General features: G+C 34.8%; 3 protein-coding genes across 6 annotated transcripts in view; 1 reads left to right on the top strand and 2 right to left on the bottom strand.

Moving 5' to 3' along the window:
• Positions 1-6,355, bottom strand: part of LOC144448806 (malectin-B-like) — a 13,443-nt gene extending 7,088 nt beyond the window's left edge. The window contains exons 1-2 of one of the 3 annotated variants that reach the window (XM_078139108.1): positions 6,284-6,355; positions 5,424-5,701 (exon numbers count right to left, since the gene is read on the bottom strand). In XM_078139108.1, the coding sequence (XP_077995234.1) occupies positions 5,424-5,585 (162 nt within the window). In that variant the 5' untranslated portion in view covers positions 5,586-5,701; positions 6,284-6,355. Of the gene's footprint in view, positions 1-5,423; positions 6,249-6,283 lie in introns of those variants that run through there. The other 2 variants (XM_078139109.1, XM_078139107.1) reach the window with 2 other exon arrangements.
• Positions 6,089-24,617, top strand: LOC144448805 (S-adenosyl-L-methionine-dependent tRNA 4-demethylwyosine synthase TYW1-like). 2 transcript variants are annotated; one of them, XM_078139106.1, is made up of 17 exons: positions 6,089-6,196; positions 9,502-9,647; positions 10,808-10,915; positions 11,536-11,637; positions 12,429-12,443; positions 14,287-14,386; positions 16,344-16,474; positions 16,793-16,936; positions 17,298-17,433; positions 18,200-18,252; positions 18,941-19,059; positions 19,571-19,680; positions 20,238-20,415; positions 21,113-21,248; positions 21,979-22,089; positions 22,453-22,620; positions 23,176-24,617. In XM_078139106.1, the coding sequence occupies exons 2-17, from the start codon at positions 9,513-9,515 to the stop codon at positions 23,386-23,388; spliced, it is 1,959 nt and encodes a 652-aa protein (XP_077995232.1). In that variant the 5' UTR covers positions 6,089-6,196; positions 9,502-9,512; the 3' UTR covers positions 23,389-24,617. The 2 variants fall into 2 exon arrangements, with proteins under 2 accessions (XP_077995232.1, XP_077995231.1); XM_078139105.1 differs by having other exon boundaries at positions 12,429-12,623.
• On the bottom strand, positions 24,528-27,509 carry LOC144448807 (ribonuclease P/MRP protein subunit POP5-like). Its single transcript, XM_078139110.1, has 5 exons — positions 27,380-27,509; positions 27,089-27,231; positions 25,947-26,084; positions 25,612-25,695; positions 24,528-24,975 (listed from the first exon to the last, which is right to left on the bottom strand). The coding sequence occupies exons 1-5, from the start codon at positions 27,397-27,399 to the stop codon at positions 24,875-24,877; spliced, it is 486 nt and encodes a 161-aa protein (XP_077995236.1). The 5' UTR covers positions 27,400-27,509; the 3' UTR covers positions 24,528-24,874.

The raw sequence follows: 27,509 nt of genomic DNA, 5'->3' as shown, positions 1-27,509 counted from the left end.
TATGTATGTATGGACGGATGGGTGTGTGTGTGTGTGTATGTATGTATGTGTGTGTGTATGTATGTGTGTGTATGTATGTATGTATGTATGTATGTATGTATGTATGTATGTATGTATGTATGTGTGTGTGTATGTGTGTGTATGTATGTATGTATGTATGTATGTGTGTGTGTGAGTGTGTGTGTGTGTGTGTGTACCATAAAATAGTCTTAACTAGTGATTGACAGGAAATTAACTTTACCTGTAGCCAATAAGGAACTGGCCATATCTTTTGTTTGCGAAAGATATGCCATTGAAGTTTGTAATATTTGACCAGTAGATAAGATTACTCTAAAAGTGTGTGTGTGTGTGGGGGGGGGGGGAAGAGAGATGTGATAATAGGGTTAAGAGTCGCAGGCGATATTCTTAACTTTTACACAATAGAAAATATTGTGATTTACACTAAGAAACCTAGTCAGGTGTCTGACATTGAGACAAGATGGAAGCATGGATCCATGATGGAAGGGCCATGTTCCACATCAGACAACCGAGGTTCCAGGAACACACTTAAAAATACAAGTCGATATAATTAGGGTTCGGCAGGATTCATTAAACTCCAGAAATGTCAGCAACATACAAGACAAGATGGTCATATACCTAACGTGGAAGAGTTGTCAAAATTGTCACTGGAGATATGTCCGTTGTGGAAGTGAGCAATTGTCACGATTACAGATGGAACTGCGAGGTCACAGAATTGAAATGGAGATCCCTACCAGCAATAATAAAAACTAAGACACAACTCTGTCATAGGTTGCTATATACATGTAATACCCCTAACCATGGGTTATACTTTCAAGCCCTAACCAAGGTTTGAACTGTGTTTTGTAAGAAATATATCAAGTTCATTTCTCCATGGCCTCAACTCTACGTCGATGGAATTTTAGGTTAGCTTGTGCCAGTATTATGGAAGGTGTTACATTATGTACTTTCAGATTAGTGTAATTAGTGTCTAGAAGTAAAAACTTGCTGAAAAAACGCCCTGTTTACGTTTGCCCCTTAATGTGTTATAAGCCTTCTTACTAGATGGTACAAACAGCTTACAGCCCTCTTCTGAGTGACATTCTCAGACTGCGCCCTTATTTGTCACTCAGAAGTGGGCTGTAACCTTTATGTATGTATGTATGTATGTATGTACGTACGTATGTATGAGTGTGTGTGTATGTATGCATGTACGTACGTATGTATGTATGAGAGTGTGTGTGTGTATGTATGTACGTACGTATGTATGAGTGTGTGTGTGTGTACGTATGCGGTTGTCGTTCTATTCCATAACATTCAGATATAGTCACTGAGTCAGGTATTTACCAACTATGTCTTGCCTTTGAATACATGTACCCTCAAAAAGATTTTTTATTTGAAATGTTGGATTACATCTATTTATTCGGACTGTCTCATAAGTTCCTTATGCATTTCTATGTATGTATGTATGTATGTATGTATGTATGTATGAATGTATGTATTTATGTATGTATGAATGTACATGTATGTGTGTACATGTATGTACATTTGTATGTATGTTATAATGTACATTTGTATGTATGTATGTATGTATGTATGTATGTATGTATGTATGTATGTATGTATGTATGTATGTACATGTATGTATGTATATATGTGTGTATTGAAACAGAGCATGAATAGGCCATTTGTTGTTTGCACTCCACATTTCTGTCACTTACAACAATAGTAAGTGCAAAGTATGACTATTATGAATTCATTCATTCAATCATAACTTGTGTGTATATATCCTGCAAACAATGATACACATACCATCATACATCATACATGTATCTAAAGAGGACAATGGCACCAAGTCTATAAAAACCTTCATCTCATTTGTCACCTAATCAATTATACATGTAGTACGGTATTTCATTTTCCAGTTTAATTTATTTCTTTATATTTCCAGAAGTGACATGATGCCTTTGTTATACTAATGCTGCTTACAACATATATAAAACTATACTCGTTTTTTGGATACAAATACATTTCATGAAAATGATAAATATAAACAATGACAACACAAATAATCTATATATACAATATTTTTTAACTCAAACTATATCTATTTCCCTGTTCACACACACACACACACACACACACACACACACACACACATGCACGCACACACACACATTGCATCCAGCACTCTTCTCTCCTGTGAGACACTTACATGAATATAATATACAAACACTGTGTTATTATATATATATATATTGTTCAGACATGTCATTGGGTAGTTAATTTGCTAGCATATTCGCGTGTTTAGATGCACCGAAATGTCACTTGTTACTTTTTCACTTTGGGATTCGAAGTAAGGCACACTATTATCTGTTCATCTAGTCACTTATATTTATATGTATGTATGTGTGTGTGTGTGTGTGTGTGTGTGTGTGTGTGTGTTCGTGTGTTAGTAGGGAAGTAGAGATATTTTAGTTAAATTACACAGTGACAACTCTGACATATGATAGAATCAATGTTCATCATTCACATCCAAGAGATAGAATATTGAACTTCATAGAGGTGCATTGTACTGTATTGTTAGACATCAGATCATTGATCATACAATGATCACTAAGCCAAAGTGACCTACATGGTTTTAATCCTTCCCTTACTTCTAACTAGATCTGAATGTATGACTACAATCTTGTCAAGTTGCTTGGAGTCAACATTCTGGGTTCCTGCTCAGTACTAGTACATGTAACCACCTGTTTGTTTATCAATGCTATTACATGTATATTATAAATGCTTACAATGACTTGTTGTGACCCTAATAAATAATACAGAAAATGTATTGTAACAATAAAAGCAGGGTTCTCCCCATGGTAAGAACAAGTAGGTACCAGTCAAATGGCACTCAGAAAGAGTAACCTTACAAAGGGGTGAGGGTTATAGTTCATTTGATACCACCTTGGTATCCAGATTACCTTACCAATACATTTCACTTAGTTTAGTCTGTACAATGTATGGTAAGCAGTGACATGCATGTACGCCCATGTAAATAATTGACCTTGTAGAAACCTAGAGTTGACACATCTTTGGATGTTTACCAAACTAACAAATAGTAATGCTCATGAATATTAATTACTGACCAGCAATCATTTGAGACTGGGGAGAAGTCTGACAATGTCTAAAACTTTAGGCACAGAAACGAGATTTTTTACAGTATAAAAAGAAAGAAAAGTAGAGTACACATGCATACACAGACAATGATGTCTTAAGAGGTCACCTTGTATCTATTGCCTAAAGACATCTATTTCACAAACAATCTACCACTGTGCATTTGATTTGAGTTGACATTTCTGTGTCAGACTTCTAAACTATATTTTGTAGATTTAACTGGTATAACAGTTTTACAATTTAGTGTAACTTCAAGACACTGGGAGTATTTTCTATAATTTCAAATGTAGATGAATGTTATGGAAATATATTTTTCTTCTAAAATTGATCATCAATACTTGCTAGCAGATATGTTTACCTGTTAACTGTAGTAAACACAGCAGAACATACCAAAACTAGATTCTGCTAGCATCTACATAATGTATGTCATTGTTTACCTTCTATAATCACAGTTTTTTTGTATAAAAAAAATTGAAATGAGCTGGAACAGACCTACATTTTGTACCAGTTTGAATCCAGTATAAGAAAACAGCTAATATTAACACAATCATTCAAACAAAGTATAAATTATGTGAACTTTGAGTCATTACAAATGTACACTATTGATTAGCTAAGTGACAGATGATAAGTATCTCAAGTTACCATCATGCAAATGACTATTTATCATTTTTATCAAATGTTGACCCTTTCATCCCTATTTATTGAAAGCTTTGGTATTTCCCTTGAGTAATCTATGGGAAGGCCAAACTATACAATAGAAGAAAAGGGGTTAACAGCAATATCAATATAATTTTTTTTCCAGGAATGCAGACAAAAGGAACTGTCATACCCAATTTTAGTCTTATAGACCAACTGTTGCATTAAAGTCTATCATATAATTACATGTAACCACATGTGTATTTCACTGGAAATGGGTTTTTAATATTAACAATTGTTGGAAAATTAGTCATAATTTGGTTCAGGGCAATTAATTGACTTCCTATACCTTGTTCCTGTTGCTCCTGGTGATGAAATTGAAATGACATACATGCATGCATGTACAAAATAAATATTTCCATTGTGATTGTGAAACATGGGATTCTGACATAAATATTGCATAAAACGATTGCTGCACTATGTCAGAAGAGCCAAATAAAAAACTACATACATTTGTTGTAGTAGTATATACGAATAAAAATCAACAATGTTAACGGAAAATTATGCTCTGACTTGTGAGAATGATTTTTACATATGAAAACCCACAATATATTGAGAAACCTGTGTGATTTACATAATTTATTCAATTTCAGTGATAGAATAATTATCTTTGTAAATATTATCTTAAAAGATTACCTATGGTAATTTCATCATGATATTATACTACTGCAAAGTAGAAATATTACAACTGCATCAGTTCAACATTTTGAGACATGACATACAAAATGTACATGGGTAAATTCAGTTTTCAAGCAAAGACTGTTCCATAATTTCAGAATATAAGGTTGACAATGACTGCCTTGATATAATATAATATAATGCCATATCACACCACTGACACACTTGACTGTTTTTTTGACTGTTATTACTTGTTCCACATTGGTGTCATGCCTACGTAGAGCTTAGCCAATCAGACTCTGCAAGGTGGCATAACTAGTAATGCTATACTAATCAGCATATGATCCAGGCAGCATACTCATCAAATTCCCATCCATTCATTCATTCATTCTAGTACACATCGTCATAAAATAGACACGTTCTACATCTCATTAAGAAAATATCTGTTTTAACAAAACAATACCTTGGTGACCACATACATCATAGAAACCTGTCTCTATTGTTACAGGTGGTCTTGTTGGAAAGCATTAATTTTCTGTATAAAACGAGGACTATCCTTATTAATAAAACATGGGATATGAAAGGTGGACCCCATATCAATCCACAGCCAGACTGCTGTATGTTTCTAAAATTAAGAATTTGTGTCTTTTGCTTGTATGACTACTCAAGAGCTATTTATTGCAGCAAATCTGCCATCTCAATGGTTCCGCCCGTAGGCATTATATCTGTTGTAGTACTACCGGTTGATGATACACTGCATGTAATGTAAACTACTGTCTATTTTAAGGGCTACTCGAATGTACATGGTATATAGTATAACCGCAAATAAATAAACATTTTAGACGGTTGAATGCAATAAAAACTACTATCAGTCGATACGGAATATTTTCTCTCGGTGGACTTAAAATGCACCAAGGAAAATGCTTCCGCATTCTATTTCTGTAATTTACCTTTTGATTTGAAGCCGTGAAATAAACCTCGCAGAATTTCAACACCAGCACATAGTCGCCATCTTCTTCAATCGGTACTTCGTAACCAAAAGTATCCAAATCGTATCTTTCTGTTTGATAAAGTGGTTGGTCTTGGGGAGACACCCTTGTAATATGTAGCATTCTACCGTAATCCGACGCTATACCTTGGACGCCTTGCAGCGGATCGCTTTGATAGTGGACCCCGAAAGTGTCCGTATGTTCCTCTCCTCCGCTGTTGACTGCCCATATTACTTCACCTATTGCATCAGATATGTATAAATTATTAAGACCAAGCAAGAACACAATAATAAGAAGAATGTGGAGTAGATATTTCATGGCGAATAGTATTTTTTTCCTACAAGTCTTGTTGAAAAGGTACCACACAACAACAAGCTGACAGCGTGGTCCACAGCTGGCCGGTAACCGAAAGTGTTTAGGAATTTACAGTACACAGTTCAAAAGGACATGATGTGGCAAGTAACTTGTTGTTAACCTTCAATGTAACAAAATTTACAAAGGTTTCTGCATAAATTAAAATACAGTTGAAAAAAGTACTGAAAAAATAGAATATTGGACGAATGAAATTGGGAATAGAAGATTTGTACGAATACATGGAGAAGAACGGGGCTGCTAATTCTCTGGTGCGATGGGTTTCCAAGATGGCTGCGTCCATGAACATGAGTAGTAGTTGACTTGATTTCTTATTTTTCTTAAAATTTGTGACTTGTCTTTCCAATACGTCATTCACTCAGGTAAGATTATGACAACGAATAGTTTAAGCGTGTGTGAGATCAAATGACTAGGAGTAAAAAAAAACACGATCTTTCTTTGAGCTGTACCATGTGATGTTGATGATCATGATGCAAACAAATATCGTAATGCGTAGTGGCCAGCCTGAAGTGATCGGTGCAGTTACAGTTTATTGCAGATGAAAAACATCGTCGATTTTGACAAGCCACGTTGAAACGATCAAATCCCTACTTTTACTCAGGGTAAATTTCCAATGATGACCTAATTTGATAACTTTGATCACATCCATACTTGGACTGTTTTGATCGTTATTAGTAATAGTAGTACACTAGAATACTATCAATAATAATAATAAGAGGTGATGGATCACTTCGTCCCAATTTCAACTCGTCTCAATTTCAACTCGTCCCATTCAACTCGCCCCAATTTCAGTGCATCGGATTTGTGGGCTGATTGCTTGTTTCTACTTTTCATTATGTGTTTCACATAAAAAATCTGGTTTTCTTTCGCAAACGATGGAGGGATAAACCAAATTGAAAGTCAAGACATAGTGGATGCATGGTGTCTATATATTAACGTCTTATACATGTATAATGATTAAAATCAGGAAACACAATCATGACCACATCACACTAATCCAAATGCAACTTCATTGCCTAACTTTGTACTTTATTCCATGGTGGAGATAAGCTAAGGATGAACGATGGGCACACATAGCCAAGGGATAGGCCTTTACTTTACATTGCACGTAGGCATCAATCAGTGCATTCCCGATTTTCATACATGTACACATAAATCATGTTGCAAAGATCTGCAAATTACTTACTACAGGTATATGATTTAGAAAGGAATTGAGACGAGTTGAAAATGGGACAAGTTAATACTGGTGCGAGTTGAAATTGGGATAAGTTGAAATAGGATGAGTTGAAATTGGGGCAAAGTGAATCACTATCCTATCAATATAATACATTGCAACATTGGTGGTGAACCTTGGTAAAATGTCACTGCAGGGGAACTCAGGTAGATTTAACCTACTTACCACTGGTATTTCAAGGAACAAAATATATCAAAAGTCATGAACAAATAATTCTATGTGTGTGAAATTCTAGTCAAGACTCCATAATCTATTCTACACTTAAAAAATAAAAGAGAAGCCTAGCTTTTAAACTCCCATGGCTATGCAGCATCCAAATAATGACCATGATCAAGATTTGTTTTTAGTGAAATAGCCTTGACCTTGAATAACCTCATGTGTAGAATACAAAATCTTATAGTGAAAACTAATTTGACAAAATGAAATGCAGGAAGTCATTAGTGTGCATACATACACTTACATAACTTTGACAATACCATTTTATTTTGTTTTTAAAGCATTGTACTCTATGTGGAGGTCATATGATAGAATATTGCATTCTGAATTTGATGAAAGGTAGCTAATAAGTACTTTGTAATAATTTGTAAGGATTTTTTTTAACAGAGGTTAAACACATGTACATATTCCGGATCTTGGTGTCAATGATACGTATTAGTATTACCGAGTCAACAGAAACAGAAAAAAGAGATTTTTTAGCTCCCCCCCCCCCCCCAGCATCACCTTTACAAAATGTTCCACTTGTCCATACATCTGTTTGTATATGTGTGTCCATGCACAGCCATATGACCAATTTCTGTCAAACCTACTAAAAAGGTGCCATACTATAAGCCATATGCATGTCACTTTGTTCACAACATTGTCAAATTTTCTGAATGGTAGCCATATTTACTTTAAAAAACCACTTATGGTACAAAAGTGGAATATTGCATGTATTCTATTACATAATGACTCCATTTAAGGTATTAGACCACCCTAAATTACAATGACAGAATATAGTATTTCATTTGAGTATTTGACATTTATCACCAATTAAACCAGACATATTTGGAAGCTATGAATCTTCTCTGTGTATTCATTTTTTCAAAACATTAAAACAGTGAAAGTTGGTCACATGACATTGGAATAATTAGTGGAGTTCAAACTTCACATCATCAGTCTACCCTATATTATCACGCCTTGATGTTCAACACTAACTCTCAAGGTCTATTATGAAAATCAAGCCATCCTCATCTCTTGTATCATAAACACTTTATTGCATTTACACATAAGCTGATTGCCCTTCAGTCTTGTGCAGTAGTAAAGTGCCATGCATACATGCATCATGTTGGAACAGTCTCACTTCCATGTCATGTATATTTTTATAATAATGTTGTATGAAAACACCATTTGTATGATATTATAACTCAGGAACCATAAGTCATAAGGGCATATTATTTTAATTAGGTATGTACTCTTAAAGTCTTATAAAATCATATGATGTGATCATTCTGCTGATATCATTATCTTTGACCTTGACCTTGATGTTCAGGGTCTATGACTGAATGACAGCCACTTCTACCCTATATTAACTTAATAACTGTAAAACAATGTACATATATGTATTGACTCCATTTCAGTGCTTATACATACATTTTGTATAATACCAGATGCAAGACATACAAATTGGTACCTCAGTATTAACCACTGATGGTATTATACATGTATATACTGGCTTGATATCAGTGTGTATCATCATAAACCACAGCCACTTTTATGGCACCATCCAAGACACACTTTCACAGCAAGAAATGTCAGTTCTGGTTTGTGACAATGATCAATACGTAAACCGTTGTGAATCAGGTACAGATATGATAACTTGTTTGTCAATAAATCATGAGGTAATTTGTTGATATTTGTAGGATTTCATCCTAATGAACAAATATATCAACCTGTACAACAGAAATAAATAAATGGTAATTATGAACAAAAATGAAAGAAAATGTCATTCCAGTTTAATAATACAGCTAAAGGGTTATTGTTGACACTTGTCAAGATGGTGATATGGCAGAGGAGACAATTCTTGTTTCACAACATCCAAATAATATGACACTAATTTTGTTAGTTTGTACCTTGTTTCATACCATTTATAATCATACCATAGAGTAGAAGTGTTCAGCAATACTGTTTTATGGCCTTGTTTTCCAAAATACAATGCTAGGAGGAAACAGAAAATTTATTGCACTGCCTAGGGATCTGGCCATGATGTCAGAGATAATATTTTACCAACTTGGTGGCCTTGACAACAAACGTTTAGTTCACTTTATGACATTGTCTTTTATCCAGGTAGTAATTTATTGTCAAGTCCCAAAGGTCACATGTCACATGTGAATGACACTCAAACCGCTTGAATCAACGGTAGACACATGACTAATGATTTTTATCACTTAATTGCAGATTAATAAAATATGGACACAACCACAGTGATGGGCTTTGGCATATCTCAATTGTGGTGCAATGAGCTCATGTATTATTCACTGACTGCATTATTAGCTCTGATCATCTCGCTGATTATTTACACAAGGAATAAAAATACAGATAAGGTGGGATCAAAATTTTATGTTTTTTTTTATTCTGAAACAGATAATGATATGACTATAATGTTGGTGTTATGAAAACATTTCCACTAAAAACTAACTATTTTGTTTATTTCTCTGGAAAAAAAATACACAAACACATTGAACTTTTAAGTGGAAACAAAATATGTACTTGTAGATAGATACAAAGGACAAGCCTCAGAAATTCATTAAAAAAAATTATTTGTATGTGTGTTGGAAATAGTGGAAGGCTATAAAATCATTCAATTTTCTAGTCACAAAATATGAAATATATTTTGATACTTTAGAAGTATTTTTTATCGTTATTTTGTGTGCAGTTTTAAGAATATTTTCACTCTTTTCTTTACATTTTTTGTGCTATTTTGCAGACTACAGTACATTAATTTTATCCTCATATACAAACATTTATTTTTAGTAGTTTGTAATAATTCAGCCATGACATTTTAATTTGACTAAATTGAAGAAAACCATTAAATTTATGAATTTTGTGTGCAATTTACTGAGGGAAAAGTCCCATGGGGATCATAGTCATCCCTCTCTTTTGTTGCTTGGCTGTGTGTGTGGTTATATGGCTGTGAGTGTATGTGAGTACATGTATATGGCTGTGAGTGTGTATATGTGGGTGTACGGCTGTGTGTATGTGAGTACATGTATATGGCAGAGTGTGTGTGTGGGTATATGGCTGTGTGTATGTGAGTACATGTATATGACTGTGTGTGTTGGGTATATGGCTGTGTGTACAAGTATATTAGTTGTGTGTTGAATCATGTGTGGGTGTATAATGGCTCTGTGTGTGTGTGGGTACAGGTATACAGGTAAATGTCCTATAGGATTTCCATGGGATACCAAATACATGTGTGCATGCGACACCCTTGTGTCCTGACAATACCACGACAGCGTATTTCAGTTATGCAGATTTTTCTGCCATAAATAAATGCTGGATCTACCTATGATGAAAGTTTTTTATTTGAACACGCCACCGTTTTGTTGTGTATAGTATCATTTAAAAAGGTCCTAGCTAAAAATTAACAAAAATGTTTTGTGTCATTAAAATGCCTCTTTGGCACATAGATGGACAAGATGGATTTATTATCAAAGAGTAAAATTGTTGAATTTTAGTGAAAATTATTTCGTCATTTTTTTAGAATGAAAGTGTTGATGAGGATAAGATCGACAAGAAGATGCCTACTTCTACTAGTGGTGAAACAAAGTGCCTTAAAATCTTCTTTGCATCACAAACTGGAACATCTCAAGTAAGTACAATATATCTGGGGTGATAATTTTATTAATAAATATGTATGTACGTATGTACACACACGTACATTTGTACATGTACACACACACACACACACACACACACACACACACACACACACATACACATATACACACACACATACACATACACACACACACACATACACACACACACACACATACACACACACACACACACACACACACACACACACACACACACACACACACACACACACACACACACACACACACACACACACGTCTCCGGAGCATAAACTTACAATTCTATGAAATATATGTCAGATATTGTGAAGGTCAAACAGTCAAGATTAAAGGGGCACAGTCTGTGAATTGATGGTATTTGGCACCTTAGTTTTATTTTATATTGGATTATTCTTATATTATTTCAACCAGTAAAACAGAATCATGTCTTTAATTTAGAAGAGTTTATACCAGGAATTTATATATGAAATGATAATATTAGTCTGAGACACCATGTACTTGGCAAATACAAAATGGTTGATTTGCACAGATTTTACTGAAATATCATGTGGATATTGTGTGGATGTTCAGCATTGACTTATATCTCTTCTATGATTTGGAACTACTGTAGCGTTTTGCAGATATCATGAGTAAAGAGGCAAGCAAACATGGTGTGACATCTGAGCTAATTAACCTAAAAAGCTATGATCCAGAAGATAATCTTGTCAATGAGGTAAGGTATTTCTCTAATTATTTCAATATCAGTTATGAGTTCTTCTTCCTTGTCAAACATGTGATGAATGCTAATGGTACTCTCTACTATCAGCTGTTTGCATGCTGGTACTCTCTACTATCAGCTGTTTGAATGCTAATACTCTCTACTATCATCTGTTTGAATGCTAATACTCTCTACTATCAGCTGTTTGAATGCTAATACTCTCTACTATCAGCTGTTTGAATGCCAATATTCTCTACTATCAGCTGTTTGAATGCTAATACTCTCTACTATCAGCTGTTTGAATGCTAATACTCTCTACTATCAGCTGTTTGAATGCCGATACTCTACTATCAGCTGTTTGAATGCTAGTACTCTCTACTATCAGCTGTTTATGCCGATGCTCTCTACTATCAGCTGTTTGAATGCTAATACGCTCTACTATCAGCTGTTTGAATGTTGATACTCTACTATCAGCTGTTTGAATGCCGATACTCTACTATCAGCTGTTTGAATGCTAGTACTCTCTACTATCAGCTGTTTGAATGCTAATACTCTCTACTATCAGCTGTTTGAATGTTGATGCCCCCTACTATCATGTGACTTGTAGTGACAAGGTCCCTAAGGTCACCCATGTTTTCCTAAGCTGAACAAAGAAAAATATTGGGAATAATATTTTGTATACATTGTGATACATTGTATCAATAATGTTGATCACCTGATGAAGAGTAGATGAAAGAGAAACGTTCTTTATCAGAATATTCAGAATATTACTACCCTATGTAACAGAGTAATGTTGATATTTCCAGGCTGATGGACAGAAGGTATGTGTATTTCTAGTGTCATCATACACTGATGGCCAGCCACCAGAGAAAACAGAATGGTTCTTTAAGTGGGTAGAAGAGGCAAGTAATGATTTCAGAGTACAAAAGACATTATTACAAGGACTACAGTATGTTATCTTTGGATTGGGAAATTCACTATATACTGATAATTACAATAAGGTAAGTGGTGTCAAATTATTAAAAACGTGTTTAATTTCACAATTTATGTTGTAGGTAATACTTGTATTACTATTTATTTATTTATTTATTTATTTATTTATTTATTCAGGTAAACCAATGGGCATAAAGCCCATTTACAGGCACCTTTAGAAACAAATAAGGAAAAACAAGCACTAAAAAGATAAAAACAAGGGGTAGCAATAACAGAAAGAAGTGACATGACATAAAAGGCAAACACAGAAATAAAAACAACAAAACAGGAAAAATTATTAAAAACACGCAGCCTGAAGCACACGCCGAAAGGCGGAAACAGGACTAAATAAATCTATGTTTGGATTTGCTTTAAAAACGTCATTACAAGTGGTTAAACATCTTAAAATTGGGGAATATTTTCTCAGATTTACTCTGGAGGCACTGATGCGAAAGATATGGTTATTACGTAGCTGTCTGCTCTGTACATTAAAACAAACCTTGTACAAAATGGATCAAGCAATATCAGTGACAGCCATCTTTGGTCAGAATAGTGGCTTGTAAATAATGTAGGATGAAATGTATGGTTATGTTATTGCGTCTACTGTAACTTGTATTGTGTTAATGATTGTCCAAAAATTTGTCTTGGTTTAAAATCTCCATTTGGTAAACGGCAGCAAGTAGGTTCTGTCTTTAGCTCTAAATAGGTGACACTGAGAAGGTGCTACTAGTGTTTCATGTGTCCACACAGTCAATCCTTTCACAAATGCAACAATCTCATTCAAACTTAGCACAAAGTTGACATGCATACTATGTAAATCCATGTCATTTACCTAATTTCAACAAATAGCCATATTAGTTGTAAAAATCTATTATTTGTACAATAACTCAGGAACTATAAGACATAGAGACTTATTTCATATATTAACAGGATTTGATCTATCTATTGGTATTATTATTTTTATTTTTATTTGACATTGACTTTCAAGGTCAAATGTCAGAACAACCTGTTTAAGCCATGAGACATACAATTGACATCTTTCAAATCTTGCACAAAGGTTAGAACAGTGGACATGTGTACATGGTTTGTTTTAGTGTTATCAATTTTTACAAATGTAAGTCATATGCTGTTTGTACAATGACCATGGAAATACAATCAGTTATAATGACTTCACCCTTATTACTGTGAAACAAATATCTTGGTTTTGTGGTGATTGGATTTCATTTGACCTTGAAGATAATGACCATATCTCTCTGTTAGATAGTTGATTGTACTCTCTTTACCAATGGGTAAATCTATCTATCGTAAGCGTGACATAATAACGATGTTTTTGACAAAGCCTTACTGTTAGTACAAATGTCAAAGATGTATTTCATCTCTGTGATGTGTATTTCAGGTGATTTAGAATATATGACCATCTCGCTGGATAATCACTTATTCAAACACACATCTGATGTGATCGTAAATTTAACCTATTGTTACCGTATTCAGAAAGGCAAGAATCTAGATTCTTGTTATTAGCGACTGTTGTCATGGCAACATGTTTGTCTTTTCAAGTTAGCAGGAATCTTGATATAATGTCGACATCTATCATTGTCATAGCAACATTTGTATCTGTTCATAGGTGAATAAGAAACTAGATACTTTGTTGGTAAGTGTAATCGTCATGGTATTATTTTGTATGTTTTTCAGGTTAGCAAGAATTTAGATACATGGTTAACAGGTTTGAGTGCATTAAGAGTGATGGACAGAGGTGAAGGAAATGAGAATGTATCTGACAGCCAACATGGAGGTAACATATATGATTATACTAGAATACATAATTAATAGTCTTTCATTATCTGTTAAGTAAAGGTACACACACGTACATGGTAAACAGGTAAAATGAGATTGGAGTCAGAGACAGACAGACTATCTGAGAGACTGCACTGTATATGTGGACTGCCCACACACTGAAATTGATCAATTTCAGTGTGTGGGCTGTAATTCAAACAGCTGTTAACACCCACTCTTCTCCATTTAAGCTGTCAGTAGGGATTTAATGTATAGACCTTTGTGATTTAGGAATTATTCAGTCACATCAAAGCTTTATACTAAAGTCATACAATATGAAAGGCACTATTAAAAAAGTGACACCTATCATCAGAGTACTTCCAGGGATATTAAGATAGAGTCTTATCAGATTTGGTGAACAAAGGAAAATATTCTGTATAAAAATTATCATTTTTTAAATGGCCGGATTGGTGTCACTGTTGGATGAGTAGAGTGAAAAAAAAGTGTGTACACATAATCGGATACCATGTAGTAAAGTGTAAAAGTAATGTTTGTGAATGTGAAATCAATAATTAGGGTGTTGCAGTGAGTAAACCAAAATTTGTTTGTTTTTTCTAAATTTACCGACAAACCTGCCCGCATGCGGATGGCAAACAAAGAATTTAATTGATAGTGTCTTACCAGGAAACCATTCTCTATCGTACCACATGTAACATGTAAGCCAAGTGTCATGTGTTTTGAAACCCCCAAAAATGAAGGATTTTATATTCTCTCTTTTCTACATGATTACAATCCATGTTTACATTGTTGGTTCTGTAGTATATGAAATTATAAGTTATTAACAAGACTAGTTCTGTTGAACTATTTCCATGGTCCATATCAGATAACAATTGTCTATTTCTTTTGTATTCATTTTGTATATTTGTATCATATGTTTCTTTGAAAGTGTAGCTTATTTGTGTTATCTGGTGAAATAAATTGCATTCTATCATTCATAATAGTAGTTTGAGTTCTGACTATGGGCCCATGTTTGTGTACATCATATCGTTATCAGCTGAACAAAGAAAACTTTGGGGGATAACAAAGAAATAATGAATTGAAAAGCAAAGGAAAAGGTCATTAATGTAGCCTATATTGTTTATTGAGGATAAATGCAAAGCTACAATGTTATAGTTACTAGCAGATTGATAGTCAACAAGTTATTGAAACTGATAAAGTGTACAGGGATATCACAGTATAATGTTATTATCCACTATCACCCAATCATTTAATTACATCACAAAATATGACTCATACAGTTGAAGGAATAATAAAAACGATGATACAATCAATCAAACAAAGATATGATATTTCGTAATAACTAATTCATCATGTGTTTTGTGACAAGAAGTTCAATTAAATGGATTAAAATTATTCACCAATATTTTTATCTTTCTTCAACCAAGGAAGATATGAATGACTTAAGGGGCTTTGCTACTATATGATGAAAGATGCGTGACAAAACCCTTTAAGTCATAAGTTTTTTGCTGCATAACGTTAGGGAGTAATATAATTGTACCTTCGCAAATACAGTTTGTGAAACATTGGGGAAATGGAGAGTTTGACAAAGTCTGTTGACCTGAACAGGTAAAACATTACTAGTCTTGTAAGTAATTACAACTAGTAATCACTGGTACATGTATAATAATACCACTAGTATGTATGCATGTACATTGGTGCAAGTAATCACTGGTACATGTATAATAATACCACGAGTAGTATGCATGTACATTGGTGCAAGTAATCACTGGTACATGTATAATAATACCACGAGTAGTATGCATGTACACTGGTGCAAGTAATCACTGGTACATGTATAATAATGGCAGTTATTCAAGACATCTAGTGTGTCAAATTCATTCCTTGCCTTTTTATAGCACAAAACAGCTTTTCAAGGTTCACTCTGGATTTACCAACTTTCTCTTTTCATTTGTAAGGTATTGAGGAAGATTTCTTAGCTTGGAAAGATGAATTCTTCAAGAAAGTGCTTCCCCTCTTACAAGGTCAAGCTGTCTGCTATAAGGGTAGTGATAAAGATTGTCAACAACAAAAGGATAGCAATGACGAGGTAATATACAATTTGATATGGAACTTTTAATATACGCAAATTCTAAACTTTGTGACACTTTACAACATCTTCAACTCAGTTTAGTCAATACCAAATTTCCAACAAAGTGTCTGTGTGACATACTTTGGCACACTTGAATATTTCTAAATTTCTCAGAGGGGATTTACTTTTTACTGAAGAGAGCAAAATAATTGTTTTGCCTTGCACTAAATATTCACTAATTTAGGAAGGTATACAAGGCAACTATTACTTCAAATATGAATGTATGCTATATTTATTGTCAACTTATTTTATTTTGACTTATTTTGTTCCAATAAGGAGTTATATGAAACTTCAAGTGATGATGATGCATCTGATGATGATTATGCCTTGGGAGAAGGTGGAGAGAAATTAAGTCTGACAAATGGTGTAGTAGATCTTGAAGATTTGGGTAAACTGATTGGCAGTAGAAACCAAAGAAAGGTAAGATTGTATTCAGACATCTGGTAGTGTAGATTTTGAAGATTTAGGTAAACTGAATGTACAGTTCTTGAAAAAAAAAAATTTACTTTCACAATTTTTAGTCGCCCAAAGGGGGAACTATTTCAATGGCTCTGTCCATCTGTCATGACAGCATTAACTTCAAGTCAAGAGAGATAATCCTTTATAAAACAAATTTACATACTTAACCCTATGCACACAAACACCAAATACAACAACATTGAAAAATTGAAATTAACAACAAAATTTTACGAGAAATAAGTTTGTGACAGATACTGAGAATATTCTATGTAGAAATTCACAAAGGTGAAAGGTTATCAAATTATAATATTCCTTGATACAGGGTGATGGTGATTCTGAGAGAAATGGTGTGGCAGTAAATACTGTCAGAATTAAAAAGTCTAGCAGAAAGAAGAGCAACCAAGGAGAACCTAAAGAAATGATCACACCACTTCTTAGACAGTCTCTTACTAAACAAGGTTTGCACATTTACACATCTTATTAGTCTGTAACTTAGGTAGGCTGTAATACAGCGCCCTCACACAACAGTCAACCCCTTTCACACACAGAGCAGCCCAGTGAGAGCAGAGCGACACAACCTTTCTTACTGGGTAACATCTTATCTGATAGCAATATTTAGACATTTCTAGAGGTTAGTTTTCAACAAACTCAAAGTACTCATTTAATAAACTAGTAAGATAATTTTTAGGGTTCGTACATTCCTGGAAAGTCCTGGCATCAAAGGACTCCTGGAAAGTCCTGGAAAAATGTGCTCAACTCCTGGAAACTCCTTGATAATCAATCGACTAAATAATTGATTGATGCTATTGTCATGAAATGTCAATTAGGTAGGTGAAAAAGAGGACCAACTTGTACTTAGTTGTGTACAAACAAATACCCCCTAGGGAGAAAGAGTACTAACCTGTAGTTTGTTGTGTACAAACAAATACCCCCTAGGGAGAAAGAGGACCAACTTGTACTTAGTTGTGTACAAACAAATACCCCTAGGGAGAAAGAGGACTAACTTGTACTTAGTTGTGTACAAACAAATACCCCCTAGGGAGAAAGAGGACCAACTTGCATATATGGCAAAATATTATTAATATATCTATAATCCTATTGGTCAGTCAAGATTATCATGTGTATATTTTCATTACTGTAACCCATACTGGTCAAGTTAAATACCCATACAACATTGCTGACACTGTGTAATGCCATATTTTGTATTTATATTTTTTATAACAGGATACAAATTGATTGGCAGTCATTCAGGAGTAAAGCTTTGTAGATGGACAAAGGTGAGTATACCAGTACAAAAAGTGGCACAATCTTCAACCAAGACTCTATTTCCAATGGATATCAATATACCAGTACAAATAGAAAATACATGAGACACACACTAGGACTTATTTAGGATCAAATCCATGTCAAAATAGTGTGAATTATGGGGTTAAAGCACTATACAAACTGAGACTTTGGTGTTTTCAAATGTCCCAATACCTAAAGAATTACCCCAATGTGTTATAACCGTCTTACAACATTTTTATATCCTATACACATACATACATACATACATACATACATACATACATACATACATACATACATACATACATACATACATACATACATACATACATACAGACAGACAGACAGACAGACAGACAGACAGACAGACAGACAGACAGACATACATACATACATACATACATACATACATACATACATACATACATACAGACATACAGACATACAGACATATATGCATCATTTTCATTTCACAGTAACAACATATGTGCACCATTCCAACCTTTACAGCTAAAAACATGACAGTTTCCCATAATAGCCATTTATGGTATAAAAACCATACATCCTGAGCCAGCAAGTTGCGTGAGCCTTGCTTGTAAACCGTAGAGCTTTATGCCACCTAAGTGATATTTTCCCATAATTCTGTAAAACTGTTATTATGTTGTTATTCATAACCAGAGTATGTTACGAGGACGTGGTGGATGTTACAAACACACCTTCTATGGTATTGAAAGTCATCGTTGTATGGAAACCACACCAAGTTTAGCCTGTGCTAATAAATGCGTGTTCTGTTGGAGGTGAGGACGACACTACCCTAAATATCTTTTATACATTAATTCTAGTGTTAATACAGTATTCTACCTACAACTGATGTAGTAGTAGAGTATTCATGTGAAAAGATAGCCCAAGTAAAGCCATGTAGTAAAACACAACATGTTAACAAGCTGGAGTGTCACTTATGTTCTAATTTGTATACTCTTAGAAATATGGATATTCATTGTTCTGCAGTATAAATTACAAACTAATTTGCAGGCTTTTTCAAAGAGACTGTACATTCGAATTTAACACAACAGTAAAATTCCAAAAGATATCTATTATAAAAATGACTACTCACAGAGCATAAAAGTCTCCTGAAGATGAATCACAAAATTGTTACTTCTTGTCAACATTGTCAAGATGTACTAAGGATAACAGTATGTTGTTAATAGATGAATTTTGATTTGGTTTAATTTCAGGCATCATACTAACCCTGTTGGTACTACTAGGGATAACATGATGAATTTAATATGTAATGTGTTTTAATTTCAGACATCATACTAACCCTGTTGGTACAGAGTGGAAATGGAAGATGGATGGTGCCCAGACTATTTTAGATGGTGCTATACAAAACCATCGTCAACTCATTAAACAGTTCAGAGGTATATAAGAGTTAAGACTCAGCTTTCTAAAATGTTGTAAACTGTGTGGAGAAATTTGACCATAGCTGGGTCACAGGAAATGATGATAGAAATGTATGAGTTGACCCAATGATAGACATAAATAATATTCTATCACATACAAACCAAGTTGAATGCATTTGAAATAAAATACTGTACTTATACCCAGGTCTTTCTTCATCACAGCAATGCACATCTACATTTTTTGTTCAGTGGTGCTCAAAATATGTCAAAATGAGTAGTCACCAATATGTTTATAGATTGTGCTTGTGCAGACACAATTAAACATTTCCCCAAATATATTATCTAATAGTACTATCTTTAAAAAAAAAAGATTGGAAGTGTTTTAATTTATCATTAGAATATTCTCACATCTAGTATAATTTGGCATGGCATTCAAACTTTGCTAGATAGTATTCATGTCTCCAGTTCATTGAATGATAATGATTTTATGTGAGCTGGTGTAGTATAATATGAACACTTGATGATGATTGGTTAGCAGCAGTGACTTTCATGTATTCATTTACATATTCATGTAGGTGTTCCAGGTGTACAACCAGAAAGATTTCAAGAAGCCATGCAAATTAAACATTGTGCCCTGTCATTGGTTGGTGAACCTATAATGTACCCAGAAATCAACAAATACATTCAGTTGTTACATAGTCATAGTATTTCTACTTTCCTTGTAACAAATGCACAGTTTCCAGAAGCTATAAGGTGAGTGAAATTAGTCTGGGTTACCCAGACTCTCACTGCTTGAGGTTCTACAACAAGACCATTCAGATGAGAGTCTTTCCCAGAACAGTGCATGCTGGGGAATACTTCACCTCTAACATTGCGGGCTTAGTGATTGAGGTGCCTTCATGACAGGTTATCTTGCCACAAGCAACTGATACATCTAAATTACAACAAACAGGCCCCGTAAGCCCATTTTTCATGACTTGGAAGAAATGTACTGTGTGACTTCCAGTGCAGGCGAATTTGGATCACGTTTCCCCAAGACTCTCATCTGGGTGGTCTCATAATATACATAGTAGAGCTCTCAGCAAAAACTATCTATCACCTCCTTTCTTCATATTTCAACATTCTACGATCTACATTCAGCAGTTCTCCATTTGCTTGTATCGTATATTTCTTCCTAAGTTTCAGTCTTTAACATTTTACATCTCTCTAAAAAAAAATAGCAAGACCCCCATATTAGTCATTGCAGGTAGTATCAACAAAACATCTGCAGTTGTAATTGCTATTTTATCTGAATACACTTCAAAATGTACTGCAAAATTTATTTTTTGAATATTTTAACATAAATGATAAACAGTATCTTTGGACCTTAGCTTTCCATCCTAAATATGTACAAAGTAAATTTCTTGTTAGAACCACAGTAAAATATATCTAATAACCTTTGACCTTGTAGGAACCTAGTACCAGTGACTCAACTGTATGTCAGTGTTGATGCAAGTACAAAGGACAGTCTTAAGAAGATTGACAGACCACTGTTTAGAGATTTCTGGCCTCGCTTTCTGGACAGTTTAAAGGAATTATCATTAAAGGTATTGTAACACTATATTGATATGCAGTCACTAAAAGATGTGGTTCAGATTTAGTGTTGTTCTTGGTTATTTTGACAGTGATCGTTCACTATGAACTGAAGCTAACCGTTATCACCTTTGAGTAGAGTGAAGCCAGGGAAAGATACTAACTTCCTAACAGGATGAAAATAAATTACTCTCCAGCTTGTGTTAAACTTTATTATAACTTACCTAGTGATAATGCTGTGCCATGATTCGCTAGAATCAGTCACGTGATAGGAAAATAGAATGATTTTCCCTAGGGGAATAGTTCCATCAACTATTACATGGTCATGTGGCCATCACGAGTTCACAGCAGGTCAAAATGGCAGCTTCTGATAATGCCGTCTGCCACCGCGAGTTCACAGCATGAGGTATATTATAAAACACATATTGCCTGGCCTATATTTGGGCTATAGCACCCGTTCATTTACCCCCTCGTGACTGTGAGTTACCAGAATCACATGCTATTTCCCCATCGGCCTCTGGAAATGGCATGTGATTCTGGTAACTCACAGTCCCTTGGGTGTAATAAACGGATGCTATAGCCCTCATGGCCAGGCAATATGTGTTCAATATGTGAAAACTAAAGTTTACCAGTTTGACACATTACGCATTTGAACTTCAATGCCATACTGTCATCCTAATTATTATATTTATTGTTTTAAATGTTTGAAAAACATAAATATTTTCCGTTGTTTTTCTTTGACAGGGTCAAAGAACTGTTTACAGACTGACCTTGGTGAAATCCTGGAATACAGATGAAATACAGTCCTATGCCGATCTGATTGCTATTGGTCAGCCTGATTTCATAGAAGTTAAGGTATGAATATTAACTACCAACCATCCTGTACATAACTTTCCAAATTTGATTCTTATGATATGGAGTGTATAGAATAAATTGTTCAACATTGTATCATTTGTACACAGACCTGCCTTTTAAGTTAAACTACTGTTCTTATAATTTGTACCTGATACAAATGTTACCTGTAGTCTGTAAGGTATGCCTTGATGGGGCGCCCTCACAGTCTAATGTTACTGCTGCTCGTGGCATTGTTGTTTTGGAGATGTTGACTAGAATAGGTGATATTGACCACTTTATGACACCATTGTATTGGAGATTGGGATAACTTAGCTATTTATAAGTTAGCTTATCAAAAATTGTACATGTTATCTCTTTAAACAGGGTGTAACTTACTGTGGTGAATCCAAAGCTAGTAGTCTTACTATGAAAAACATACCCTGGCATCGAGAAGTAGTGTCCTTTGTACAACAACTTGCTGACCAACTGCCAGACTATGACATAGCATGTGAACATGAACATTCAAACTGTGTACTAATTGCACATAACAAGGTAAGGTGATGATAATCATTTCATAATCACAGGAACTTTCACTAATACCACATGACCATCACATGTCATCATTCGGCCAATCAAATTCTACAATGATATAAGCATACTAAAAACATGTAAAGTGAAGCAGCTTTAATATATTGGTTATGAAAAGAAATCTGCTAAAAGATTTTGTAAAATATAACAAATAAGTTAAAAAAGAAATTACGGAAGATTAATATAACAACAATTATACTACAGCTAGATTGACTTGACCAATCAGAAGCCTTGATATTGGTTGGTTATATGGAGCCATAACCCACTCTTTCTAAGGGGTGTGACCTATATTACGCTCAGCACTCAATTTGCATGCAACAAATTACACAAAATTTTGAAAAAGATTCATTTGAGCCAATCACGCCATGGTATATTAAGTAAGATAGACAACTCGTTCGGTAGGGTTATGTGCCCGAAACTCGTTTATTGGCACATAACCCTCCCGAACTCGTTGACTATCTATTACATATTTTGCTAGTTACTGATGTGCGTCATTCTGTTCTTCCTTTTGTTTTTCAGTTTAAAGTTGATGGCACCTGGCACACATGGATAGACTACAGTAGATTTCATCAATTAATACAAAGTTATGAAAATGACAAGAACACCTTCACAGCAGAGGATTACATGGCAAAGACACCAGCATGGGCAGTTTTTGGTAGCAACGAACAAGGCTTTGATCCAGTTGAGACAAGGTTCCACCGGAAAAAGAAAAAGGACATCTCTGGGTGTTGAATCTTGGCATTACTATGGCAATGACATTGAAGTAGTCCCATTGCCCTTTGAACAACTAGACTAATACATTGATGATAAATTTAGAATAATTATGTAAAAGTAAATTTATCGAAGGGCAGCTGTCAATCAAAACAAGACATTGACAGACAGACTTTATCTCTTGAGAAACCCTTCTAGCTTTTGTAATAATGAAGAAAAAAGTTACTTTTCTTTCGTAATTATTTTCTTTTTGGTAGCTGGATAAAGTTAATGTTTAAAGGGGAATTCCTCTCCACGAAATAAAGGTATTTCATTAACCTTTGGTTCTGGAGAGTCATTTTTATTATTTCACATCTCATAATTTTCACTTAATTTATCCTAAGAAACCCAAATTTTAAGTCAACTCTATTGCTCTTCAGTAGTACAACATTAATTAATGGGTCTTGGCAGACATGAATATGTATTAGATGAACATTACATATTCATGACTTTATCTAAAAGGAAATAAGTACTTACGAGTCATGAATATTCTATGTTCATCCAAGAAATATTCCTGTCTGCTAAGACGTACGAGGCAATGGTGTACCATGGAAGAAGAAGCAGTTGCAGGAAAAAAAAGAAGTGTGCTGTAAGTTATGGCATGGTGGTGACAGTCTAGTGTGGCACAATAACCCACACTGTTATGGCATGGTAGTGACTGTCTAGTGTGGCACAATAATCCACACTGTTATGGCATGGTAGTGACTGTCTAGTCTGGCACAATAATCCACACTGTTATGGCATGGTAGTGACTGTCTAGTGTGGCACAATAATCCACACTGTTATGGCATGGTAGTGACTGTCGAGTGTGGCACAATAATCCACACTGTTATGGCATGGTAGTGACTGTCGAGTGTAGCACAATAATCCACACTGTTATGGCATGGTAGTGACTGTCTAGTGTGGTACAATAATCCACACTGTTATGGCATGGTGGTGACAGTCTAGTGTGGCACAATAACCCACACTGTTATGGCATGGTGGTGACAGTCTAGTGTGGCACAGTAACTCACATTGTTATGATTTGATACAAGAGAGTAGTGGTCAAAAAATTATTACTAATTTTCCATGATTATACGATTCCTTCAAAAACAAATTCAGACATTACATTCAAACAATTTCAGTATTAGTGGTTCAGATTTAATGTTTCTTTCCACACAATACTATTTACTACACATACACCAAATGTTTAGTCTCTTTATGTTTATTTATGTATGCAAATCTTCTCTTTTTCAGCAAAATAAAGTTACTTTAAAAAGTTTGTGTTTGTGTGTCTGTGAATTACAGATTGTTAAAAAAGTTTGTGTGTTTGTGTGTCTGTGAATTACAGATTGTTCATTTAAATAATCTGATAGCCCTGTCTATCATTGCAGACATACACTCTGAAGCATGATAGCTAGGCAAGTCCTGGTTGGTTTGGGTGTAGCACCAGAGACACACAGTAGACTAACAGTGCATTTAATTTCCTTCAGTCACTAAAATCATCATCCTCATCTGCACCATTCTTTGACTGCCTCTTTATGCTCAGTTTAATATTAAGAAGTGACTTCTGTACTGCCTTCCTTTCCTCTGAAAAAAGAAAATATAAATAGAGAGTTAAAATTTGTGTCAGATGTATACCAAGACTGGAGGCCAATGACGGCACAGACTTGACATCACTATAAGAACAAAACTCTTCACTTTGATACACTTGATATTGTACATATGGTTTAAAGATGGCTGCCCTCAATTATTCATGGACGACTCTAATGAACAGCGCCCTCTGGTGATCACTGAAATTTTCATGTTTTGCTTTATCTATATAGTATAATATTAATATGTGTGTAAACACTTGCATTACTGGATGTTAATGAATATGAACTGCTTGAAATTTAAAAAAAAAAGTTTCAAATTTGCATTCTTGCAATATGTATCTTTAATAGCCAGATGTTGCGGTATGGCAATATGATAGCAAACTAATAAAACCCCACATTCTTGAAAAGTGCTACCCCAATTCAGGTCAGTTTGGATGACAGATTTGCACACAATCTTAAAACAAGGTGTTTTTTATTGTTTGGGTACTATTGTGATATATATCAACAAATACTTCTACATGAAATGTGATAACAGAAATGGAACAAAACAAACAATATTATATACTACCTTGTACCTACAGTATCCTGCATTCCCCAACCCCCGCCAACAATGTTTGAAACCAAAATTTACCTTGTGTTCTACACTTCTGCAACAAGACCACCAATTGCTGTCGGCCATATTTTGTCAGGAATTTCTGACAAGACCTGATTGTGCCTTTTTAGAAATAAAAAATTATTGTTTTGTTATTTCTAGCAACATTTTAAAGATTAATTTGTGGACAACAGTATTGCCATGCTATTGATTACTAGATGTGGAAGACCTTAACTACTTCACATTCACACACATTTGTATGGCTTTATGTGACAAAGAAGACCTTAACTACTTCACATGCATGCAAATTTGTACGGTTTTATGTGACAAGGTCTTAAAAATATCTTGATTGTCAAAAACAATGTCATACTAACCTCCTATGTGCAATGAATGGAGAAAAACTTGCTGTTTTCCAATTGATTTGATAAATGGTAATGCTGACCACAGTAACTTGTGGTGATCTCTTCTTACTCTGATAAGAACAGTCTTAGTGTAGGTATTCAGATATTTCACTGAAAACAGAAAAAACAAACACAAGAGTAAATATCTTTAACTAGACAAGATAATTGTGTTGGTAGTTTTTACTTTTATGAGTGGGCTTTACTGGCATATAATACCACTAGTATGTACACACTATAATGCAAGAAATTACCAGTCTTTATGTCATAATACCACTAGCGTGTGCACACTCCATTCCAAGTTATCACCAGTACATATGTCATAATACCACTAGCATGCGCACACTCCATTCCAAGTTATCACCAGTACATATGTCATAATACCACTAGCGTGTGCACACTCCATTCCAAGTTATCACCAGTACATGTCATAATACCACTAGCGTGTGCACACTCCATTCCAAATTATCACCAGTACATGTCATAATACCACTAGCGTGTGCACACTCCATTCCAAATTATCACTAGTACATTTGTCATAATACAACATGTAGTGTCCAAAATAGAAAGTGTATTAATCCCTTCTGACAAGTTCATACTGAAGAGTTGAACAGTTTAGATAAACTTCTTTTATAAACTATCTATGAAGATTACTATTATGAAACCTTAAAGTTCACCTTTGCCCCAAAGTGCAATATAAGTGAAGCATTGATTGTGAAACAGCCAAGCATTTACATGACATGTTCTGTAACTAGTGTGGTACATGTAGCTAGATAATACATGTATATGTATATGTATAGTTATGCTTGAAATCTTATGTGAAGTAATACTAAAGAACTGATGTAAGAATCTGGGACAAGAACAAATATTTACATGTACCACATTTCAGACATGGCTATATGCCATTGTAAAATGGGATTTTTTTTATTTCACCACAATCCAAAACACAATGACACCCCCACCCCCCTTCATCCACAATTTGCAAAATGGCATGACCCCCCCCCCCCTGCCAATTTCAAAAACAGGGTGCCCCCACCCCCAGTCGAAGAAACTGCCCGGTCCCTAAAGTGTATATGGAAAAGTTTTTATAAACAAGTTGCATAAAAAGTATCACCTACCACTCAACCCTCCTTGGGTAACTCCAGCTCCATAATCCCCATGACATCTCTCTATGGCTTGTTTTACAGCAAAGTAAATATCCTTCTGTTCAATTGGATAGACTAAACGATCACTCTCCATAACCAGCTCACACAGTATATACCTGGTGTATACAGACATAACTCATTATAAATCTATCAATCTCGAAACCTCCGGGCTAACCAGGATCTTTCCTTTTTAAAATGACAAAATAATTTCTCCCCAGCGCCCCCCCCCCCCGCCCCCGACGTAAATTCTAACTCAAGCCTTACCTGTTTTTAAACCGCACCATATTTAGGCTGGTGTCAGGTTTTCCAAGACTAAAAGAGTTGGCAGTTCTCTAGAGTATAGCCAACTAGACGGGCACATCCCAGAGTATCGATATCCACGCTGTTCGTTCAA

The sequence above is a fragment of the Glandiceps talaboti genome, chromosome 18 (assembly GCF_964340395.1).
Source record: "Glandiceps talaboti chromosome 18, keGlaTala1.1, whole genome shotgun sequence".
NCBI classification, from domain to species: Eukaryota; Metazoa; Hemichordata; class Enteropneusta; family Spengelidae; genus Glandiceps; species Glandiceps talaboti.
This window is presented reverse-complemented; position numbering and strand designations above follow the sequence as displayed.